At 41.2% G+C, this 9,771-nt stretch overlaps 1 protein-coding gene across 1 annotated transcript; it reads right to left on the minus strand.

The window, feature by feature from the left end:
• Nucleotides 1-2,147: 2,147 nt before the first annotated feature.
• Nucleotides 2,148-8,506, minus strand: LOC144464163 (uncharacterized). Its single transcript, XM_078170231.1, has 4 exons — nucleotides 8,114-8,506; nucleotides 5,688-6,166; nucleotides 5,444-5,591; nucleotides 2,148-5,317 (listed from the first exon to the last, which is right to left on the minus strand). The coding sequence occupies exons 1-4, from the start codon at nucleotides 8,369-8,371 to the stop codon at nucleotides 4,757-4,759; spliced, it is 1,446 nt and encodes a 481-aa protein (XP_078026357.1). The 5' UTR covers nucleotides 8,372-8,506; the 3' UTR covers nucleotides 2,148-4,756.
• Between the last annotated feature and the right edge of the window lie 1,265 nt (nucleotides 8,507-9,771).

Below are 9,771 nucleotides of genomic sequence, written 5' to 3' on the forward strand. Positions count from 1 at the left end.
ACTTAAAGATCCAGTGTGTGTGATTTAGAGAGATTTAGTGGCATCCAGTGGTTAGGACTGCAAATTGCAACCAGCTGAAACTTCTCCTGGTTAGAATTTGTTCAGTGTTGATTGCACAAGAAATTTTTACCCAGCCAACGTTAGTAGGTGGGGTCCTTGTGGGTAGTAAATAGGCTGGAAAATGGGCCCTATATGGGTTTGTCCACAGGTTCCATATTGGCCCTGTGATATTTACTCCACGTGGGTGGGATTGCCCAAGTGGGCCCGGATAAGATGCCAGTTTTGGACCCATACCCACTTTGTACCCAGGTAGCCCCAGCATGACCCATGTGGGACCCACTTGGGTAATCCCACCCATGTGGGTAATTGGCATGGCCAGACGTTCATCTGGGAGCCGAATTATCCACAGAGGTCTCTTCCTCTCCAAAACAGACAGACCAGGTGATTTAAAACACTCAAAACACAGAAAAAAGCAGTTTCACTTAAAGAAATTTATGTTTTTCTGGAGCTCTCGTAGAGGAGGGGGAAGCTCACATTGGTTTGTGTTAGTGAGGTAAGGGTATATATAAAACAACAGGTTGGTCAGAGACACAAATATACCGTGCTGAGGTTAAGACCTGTTGTGTTAATTTAATCAAGCTGGAGGCTGCATGTGTTGACAGTTAAGATGAGCTTACATACCTTTCTGAGAATGTGCCGTGACACAGTTGCATTCATTACGTTAGCACGGGTCATTTGTTTGCAATTTAGCCTCCTAAAAAGGGAATCTAAAGGGCTTTGTGTGTGTTAGTCATGAAGTTACTGCTAAATGGAATGTGACAAATTACACTGCCCAGAAAAAATAAGGGAACACTTAAATGACACATCAGATCTTGATGAAGGAATTATTTAAGATGAGAATCTTTACTGATGTACATTGTTTAATTTATTGAGAACAAGCTGACGTAACAACAGTCAGTGGAAACTAAACTCATCAACCCACTGAGGGCTGCAGTCAGGGTGCCGTTAGCTGTGACATGGAGGTCTCTGTGGCCCTCCAGGCATATGCCTCCCCAGACCATCAGTGACCCACCACCAAACCGGTCATGCTGGATGATGTTACAGGCAGCATATTGTTCACCACGGCGTCTCCAGACTCTTCACACCTGTCATGTGCTCAGTGAGAACCTGCTCTCATCTGTGAAGAGAACGGGGCGCCAGTAGCAGACCTGCTAATTCGGCTGTTAATTCGAGCTGCATGGTGCTGGGCTGTGAGCACAGGTCCCACTAGAGGATGTCGGGCACTCATGTCACCCTCATGGAGTCTGTTTCTGACAGTTTGGTCAGAGACATGCACACCAGTAGCCTGCTGGAGGTCATTTTGTAGGGCTCTGACAGTGCTCCTCCTGTTCCTCCTCTCATAAAGGAGCAGATACTGGTCCTGCTGCTGGGTTGATGCCCTTCTACGGCCCTGTCCAGCTCTCCTCTGGTAATGGTCAGTCTCCTGGTATCTCCTCCATGCTCTTGAGACCACCTTCTTGTGACTACACGTATAGATGTGCCATCCTGGAGGAGCTGGACTACCTGTGCACCCTAATTAGGCTGCAGGTACCACCTCATGCCACCAGTAGTGACAAGGACACTCGCAGAACACAAAACTAGAGAAGAATCAGCCAGGAAAGATAAGGAGAGAGCAACTGTCTGTGGCCACCACATGTAAAACCATTCAGTTTTGGGGGGTTGTCTTGCTTTTGCCTCTCCATTGCACCTGTTGTCACTTTCATTTGCCCCACAGCAGGTGAAACTGATACACAATCACTTGTGCTTTCTAAGTGGACAGATTGATTTCTGACCTGGTGTCATACTGTGACCATTAAACGTTCCCTTAATGTTTTGAGCAGTGTATTTCACAGCAAATGCACTGAAAAGTTTCACAGAGAATATTCTGTACAGGTTAAAGACTATGCAATAATAACACAATCTAAATGTTAGTGGTCTCAGGTGGTGATACACACCACATTATTTCATGTCTCAGTTTCCAGTTTGCCTCTTATTAATTCCAGCCTGAGTCAGAGTTGGCTGTCAGAGCAAGTCTCACCCTGCACCTGCTGTAATCTAATCACAGAATTAAATAAGACAAATATGTAATATATTTCCATTTCTCATAGTGATACTGATGGCTGTTTTTTTATTGCATTGCTGGACAAACATGATTCATTTCTTACCCATATTTTAAGCTAAACACGTACTTGTGGAAATAAAATTTAAGGATGACGTCATGGTAAAAGAAAAAAAATGAACAGTGAGGGTCTGCCTTATGACACCTGGAAACGTTCCTACATTAAACACATGTCTCCATGTGGCCATCATGCTCCCTTTTGTTGTTTTGAGAAATGAATGGAATCACTCCCCATTAAATTAATTGAAAAATAGAACTCACCATTAACAAATCGACTGGGGTGTTTATTCACACTGTCTTTAAAATGCAGCCTGAACATGTGGTTGCTGTTGTCTCTCAATCAGTGTCAGATCACACAGGATGTCACTGTGGGGTAACTGGTCTACACAACATGTCTACATGAGGCTAAAGTAGGAAGGCAGATGTTGCTATAAATAGAATTGCCTGTTTTAGATGTCTTATAACCCGTATAAAAAAAATGAGGAACCACTCACAGATCCCCTCCTTTAGAGAAAAAAAACTTGTCTTGGTTCCTCTCACATTTGTTGATTATTCTTCATGATTATGGGAGTTATCAGGCACCACCTGCTGGCAGAAGATAATACTTTAACCTTTTCACAAAAGAGCTTCATGACAAGAGAACAGCATGTACCAGTGGAATCATATGTACCCCTGTGTGCACCATGTGCACTGGTACCATAAATAACTTCCTGGAGAGGCACTGCATGTGTTCTTGTGTTGAATTATAAGCTTAAAGTACAGTCACATTCATGTTCTGATTCACACTGTAAAAAACAATTGATATTTTATACTCTCATACTCTGATCTTGTCATATGTAAATGTGTACAATACAGAACTTTCATTTCAATTTAAAAAAAGTTGTTGTCACATGCCACTGCTTCACAGAGCCATAGAAAGTTTGTTGAAATTACTTTATATAATCATGTCATTTATGTTAACACTATCAGTAACCTGCTGCTTTAACAGATATTGTACAGTCATTTTCAGGTCTGGCCACGAAACCCTCTGTTTGTATGTGTTTCATTTTTTTCTGTCACCTTATATTTCATATAAGACGACAGACTTAAATTTATAAACTGTAATCAATTTCTAACCAGACCATGTGTGTATTAAGAGAAGTAAACCCCTAAAAAATGTGACTGAAAGTAGACTTCACAGCTATCTATCAAAGTTCTACGAAATGCTTCATGTTATTAGTGCTGGAAAGTTCACCTGACACAATCAGTGGCTACATCCACACTAATACGTTTTCATTTTAAGACACATAAGCATAGAGACAGCGGCACACTTTGAAAACCATGCCCACCGGAAGCTGAGGGCTAACAACACAGGTAAAATGCCTGTAGCTAGCTTTTAGATTTCAGCATGACAAAGGATTACTTTAGCACAAACACAGTAATATCTGTCTTAGTGTTTCTTCCCCTCACATTACTTATCTTGGAGAAATGATCCCACCGAATGGCCACAAGTCCTATACTAACAATTATTTGATCTTATTACCAGGTAAGGTCGTCATTTAAGCTCACAGAGATCAAAACCAAGCCTGCTTAGTTCAGTTAGCGTCAACCCTGGAGTTTGTCTGGTCCAATTAGCAATTAGCAATTTTCCCATTCCTCCTGCTGATGCCTCATGCCTGTATCCACTTTTGTCTTCTTGGAGACTCAGTTTTTTAGTTTGGCAGATGATACAAACTTATTTGGTTCTTTACCATGTTGGTAGTCCATCCAATCACACAGTGGCTTTTAGGCATTTTTCTGTTGTTTGCTTGAAGGCTTTAATGTCAAGGAGGCACCTGTGCCCTGTCTCTATTGCTATGTTGATGCCTAGCGCCTGAACTCCTTTAGCCTTTTGGAATCTCTAAAACAAAGACCTTTGAAAACGCTGCTGACCACACTTTAGTTTTCAAACTCTGGGAATGTGTTTTAATCTGACTTTAAAATGATGAGGCAGACACCCACATGCTTCCTGATTGGGTCTTATCAGTCACGGCGGATCAAGCCAAAACATTACACCTAGGTCTACATACCTTTTACTTTTTAATCCCTCTTGTGTGGGCTCTCCTTTCCTATCGCCATGGCGTCCTGTGGTGGTGGATAATAATCCTTGTACCATTCTAATATGTTGCTGTAGGCTGTTTGCTTTGCAAAGACTGCCTTGTACTTATGTGTAACTTTCAGTAACCCCTGCACCTCGTTGTTGGTTCAAGCAAAGAAATCTCTGGTTTTACTCTCTGCCATATCTGTAGACAGTCTGCTTGATGTTTACACAGGTACGCGCATGCAGGTACTTGAATGGTCATGTGTTTTCTGGCATATTACTATAGGCAGAGATTAATTTTGAAAATGTGCTAAAATTTAAAATGAATATGTATTAGTGTGGATGTGGCCTATACGTCAGACAACCAAACCCAAAAGAATAAAACAAATATTACAAATCACTTTGTGAGAAAATGTGCTGCATGTAAAAATGGTTCCCATTCATCTTCAATAAGACTTAAAAATCACAATCTCGCCAGCTAACTGTTAAATCTTCAATCTTCAATCAATGTTCAATCTTCTGGAGCGTTTCAACTGCAATTACCCGTCCTCCTCACTTTCATCCACCTCCTGCTCCTCACTCTGTTCTGTAATTTCCTCATCATCTTGCTCTTCTTCTGTAATTTCTTCCTCTTCTGCAGTTGTGTCATCTTCCTGCTCCTCTATAGTGCCCCCCTCCACTTCCTGTTCCAGTGGCTGTTCCTCCTCCTTGTCATCTTCCTCCTCCTCCTCCTTCTCAGCCTCCTCCTCATCCTCCTCCTCGTCTTCCTCCTCCTCCTCCTCGTCCTCCTCATCTTCCTCCTCCTCCTCCTCGTCCTCCTCCTCGTCCTCCTCCTCATCTTCCTCCACCTCCTCCTCCTCGTACTCCCGCTCCTCCTCCTCCTCCTCCACCTCAGCCTCTTCCTCCTCCTCCTCCTGTTCCTCCTTTGCGTCCTCTCCTGCTTCATCCTCAACATCCTGTTGCTCCTGCTCCTCCTCAACATCTTCTATCATCTCCTGCACCTCAGTGACATTCTGTGCTGTAGTGAAGATTAAGTCTTCTGCTGCTTGGTCCTCCTCATTTGACTTACGTTTAACTGTCCAGGAAGGAGCATTCGCCAACTAAAATAGACAGATATGTATTGATTATTCATCCTAACGGTATTCAACTTGAAAAACAAAGTCACAAAACACTTACATTAATCAGGTATTTGAAAGAATAGTCTAAGTGAAAGTAACAGGTTTTACCTGGGTGTGAAAAGTCTGCAGCTGAGCCATGACGCTGCTGCGGACAGTCTGTGAAGTGGAAAATTGCTCATCCAGAGTCGTCTGCACAGACCTGAGCATCTCCTCTAATGCCTGTGTGTGCATGGCCTGCTTAGCTTCAGAAAGCTCCCTGAAAAACACACACACAACAGATATTCACATTTCCTTGGGAATTCTGCAAAACATCGCTGAGGCATGCAGATAAACTCTGTATAATGAAACTCACTTTATTGCAGCCATCTCCTGGTTGTTTGTATGAAGTGCAACATTATGAAGGTGCATTGACTCTTTCAGCTCACTCAGCTCTAAGGCTTGTCCTGCTAATTGTGCATTAAGCGCCTCCACTGACGCAACCTGTTTATCAATTCTGGAGCATGCACTGGACACAGTAGCGGACAGCCTAACAACACTTTCAGCCAGTGCTGAGCTGGAGCTCAAACCAGCCACTACGCTCTTCTTCATGGCTTCGAACTTCTCACTCTGGTTCTTGAACATGGCTTGGAGAGCTGTGACAGACAGGGTGACCTGCTTTATCTCAGTCAGTCGAGTGTCCATTTCATCACGAAGGGCTGAAAGCTGTGAGTGGTGTCCGGAGTTCTTTAACTTCTCTGACGTGGCCAGGGCGACTTCAGCTTTCTCCTGAGCCTGTTTCTGGGCCTCCTCCAGGGCAAAGATCCTCTCCTCCAAACCGAACCCTGTGTCAAGCTGGAGAAAGAAATGATTTAGTCAGTTCAAACATCTGAAATGTGTCCTTGTCATTGATTTATGTCAGACTGAGCTGTCATGTTGCTGTAGCTTGTAGAGTTGTGCAATATGATAATATAGCCTTCCATTAGATGATATAAATTTATCAGCTAATTTTGAATAGCCCATCATTTATTCTGTGGTAACTATCCTATTAATATCTCTTGGAGTATTAGGCCAGTGGTTCTCAACTTTATTTATGTCAAGGACTGCTAAGTTGATACACATTAGGTCACAAAGCCCCTCCATCTAAAAAGATTTTGGCTGTTAGGTATGATTAAGAGCAGAATTTCCTAGTTGTCAACTACAGTTGAGGGAATAACCGTGGAGGAGGAAGTTTATCCTATGCTGATCACAAGTGACACTCTTAAGACTCTTAAGCCCTTTTCTCACAGAGAAGGCCATTCGAGCAGTGCTCAGACATTGTTCCAAATTAGTCAGCACCAAGTTTGAAAGAGAGACTGAATAGTGCCAGGTTCAGTTCGATTATAGCCGAATGCGGAATCGTATGGTGTGGGCTCAGATTGTGAACAACAACCAGTGTTGTAAGCAATAATCTATCGTTTCATCTCGTAGTGTGTCATAGTAGATGACAATCGACACCAGCCAGTGACTGAAATGATAGTAATAATGACAAAAGCAGGACAAGAATAATCAGATGACATCCCACATGTCCCACAGGGATGATTGGTCGTGGACCAACGTGAAATGTGTCATGTCTCTCGGCCAAGTCGTCACTAGATTTTATGAATCTACACTCACCTAATCTGACATAGTGATCGTCGGAACGGACAAAATGTCATGTAGTCTAGTAACCACTGAAACATTTTCACTGGCATCCATGCTGCTTTCAAAGAGGCATACTCGTCTACTACAGTGCCTGTCAATGTGAAAGCAGTGTATCCCTATTTTTACTGTTTTCCTGCATCCAAAAAAAACCCTGCATATATGGGCTAATTTTAGTATAAAAAGGGTACTACTCATGCTTGGCTCACTTCTATAAATGTGAATGTATAAATTTGAATTAAATCGTAAAAATAAACTATTCCCCATTTTATGGGGACCCCTTGCAACTCCCTCAGGGTCCCCTGGTAGTGCCTGGACGCCTGTTTGAGAACCACTGTATTAGGCCATTGTGGACAGTTCTGCTGCAGGATATTGGATTTTTTTAATGAGTTCTGCACCAATGTGATGTGGCACCCTTATTTTTTTAGGTATTTAACTGCCTGAATTGGCAAAACGCAGATATTTCAACAGTTTATTAGTAATTCTCGTTAATTTTACAGAAAATCTACAAAGGTCATATCATAATATTGCTATTGTGATACAAAATTGTATACTATGACTAAGCAGTTAGTTGTAATTACTGCTGATAATGATTAAAAATATCTAGTTGTTGGGGCTGTGAATGTCTCTGAAACGTGACCACGAAGTTAAAAATAACAGGTGTTTCTATCAGTGTCAAGTCAGCCATGTTGAAATGTCTTACAACCGTGGCCTTTCAAAATAAAGTTACCGAACAACATTTCCCGTCATATGATCCTATAAATAGCACAAAATACACATGATTGAAAGAGCTTTTGTTAAATAGGTTTTTATGTATATGTTTATTGTTTGATATATTTGTGTTTTGTTTATAAACGACTAATGTAAGTAGTTTATTTTGAAGGCATATCACCAACTTCCGGTATCGTACAGTGCCTGTAGCTAGCTTAACAGCCGTTACTAGATTGCAGTTGATAGACAGCCCCATGACACGCCGAAATCACGTTCAAGTAACGGTTAACACGTTGTCGACTTAATTTCATGTTGGTGCACGATAAAACAACATGAAATAAGTAAATGTTATTATTTTACAATGAAGTAAGTAACTCTCCCAGCAGAAAACACGGGTAACAAAGTTCTTACCTGTGAGTCCGTCATCTCCATCACCTGCTGCAGGTTTGTGATTCTCTTCTGCATTGTTGTAAAAGTCTCTGACAGTTGGTCGAGGCTGGACTGCTGCTGTATACAAAACCACCCCATTATACAGACTGTGAAGATAATAATGAACACCAAAGCTGGAGCAACATAGGAGTTTATCCTCCTCTTGGACTGCGACACTGTTGACTCCAACAATATGGAGGTGTCGTCTTCTTGAGGTTTCTTTGCCTTGCGTCTGGCCATGGCAGCAGGAGGAGAGGAGACGAGGACTGGACGGACTCTAGGAGCAGTGTGTGTCCTCAGTGAAATGGATTCAGCTAAGTGTGGCGTCTCATCTGGATTTGCAAAGGTATCATGTTCACTATTCTGTTAGACCCTTTGACCTAGTCATTCATTGGACCCCCACAATATTCACAGCAACTGCAGTGTGGGGGGCGTTACAGCATGTTATGTAACTGCAGTGGTGGAGTAAGAGGAACTTAGACCTACTATTATTAAAGTATAATATCACAGGGTGAAAACACTCCATTACATGCTAAACTCCTGCAGTCATACAATTTCAGTAGAAGTGAATTAGCATTAGCAATGAAGTTAAGACAACTTAAATAAATAACTACTTTCAGAGTGTCCAAATGTGCAAACAGCACTATCATGTTGAAGCCAGTCCCTGTGTGGCCAAAGTTAACTATAGTACTGTATGTGCTGTCCTGTTGTGTAGTTGTAGTAATGCATCATATTTCATGATCCTATAATCCCAGCATGAACTGTATCCGCACTATAGTAAGGCTGTCAGGTAGCCTGAATGTAGTGGAGTAAAAACTACAGCATTTCCCTTTGAGATGCAGTGGAGGCCCATTTCGATCAGTGTAATTAAAAAAAATAGTTTAGTCATTATTTTGGGAAAGTTTCTCATTTTATTTAGATATTAAGCCATTAATTAAGCCAGAAATCTCATCATACTAAGTCATTATTTTAAGACAAATATTTAATATTTTGAGATACTGTGCCATTATTTTGACATAGTTTCTCATATTTTTTTTTATATGAAGTTATTATTTTGAGAAACCTCCTTATACTTTGTCATTATTTGAAGAGAAAATGTCATTATTTTGAGATACTAGGTCATTATTTTAACAAGTTTCGCATTTTTTTAGATAATTATTATTTTGAGAAATCTCATTGAACTAAGTCATTGTTTTGAGTAAGTTGCTCATTATTTCTGAAATCCTACTAGTCATTTTTTTTAATTTAAGTAAGTCATTTTTAGATACGAACACAGTTGTCGTGAAAGTTTCTCATTATTTCGAGAACTAATTTCTTAATTTACAAAATCATTTTATTTCATCAAACTGGAAGGAATGGGCGTCCATACTGTGGAGCAGAAATGGAGTTGAAAATCAAAACACTCCAGCTAGTTCCAAGCACCTTAAAACTGTACTTCTGTTTAACATTTGAGTGCCACTTCTTCTCCATGGTGCTGGGTTGTAGGGTCATAGGTTGAAACATGCTCACAAATGTACCTATGTTTAGCAGTCATTTTCAAAGCAGTTTGTTGCCACCAACCATGGATTGGTAGAATAGCATGAAACCATGGGCAGGGATGTGTATCTTGTTCTTGTGTGATTGATCTCTGACCGTTGTAT

Source organism: Epinephelus lanceolatus, chromosome 1 (genome assembly GCF_041903045.1).
Source record: "Epinephelus lanceolatus isolate andai-2023 chromosome 1, ASM4190304v1, whole genome shotgun sequence".
Lineage (NCBI taxonomy): Eukaryota > Metazoa > Chordata > Actinopteri > Perciformes > Serranidae > Epinephelus > Epinephelus lanceolatus.

Coding starts and splice junctions, on each gene's coding strand:
- LOC144464163 (XM_078170231.1), bottom strand. CDS start 8,371: ATGGCCAGACGCAAGGCAAAGAAACCTCAAGAAGACGACACCTCCATA. Junction 6,167..8,113: donor TGGAGATGACGGACTCACAG/GTAAGAACTTTG, acceptor TTCTTTCTCCAG/CTTGACACAGGGTTCGGTTT. Junction 5,318..5,443: donor TGCAGACTTTTCACACCCAG/GTAAAACCTGTT, acceptor TGTCTATTTTAG/TTGGCGAATGCTCCTTCCTG.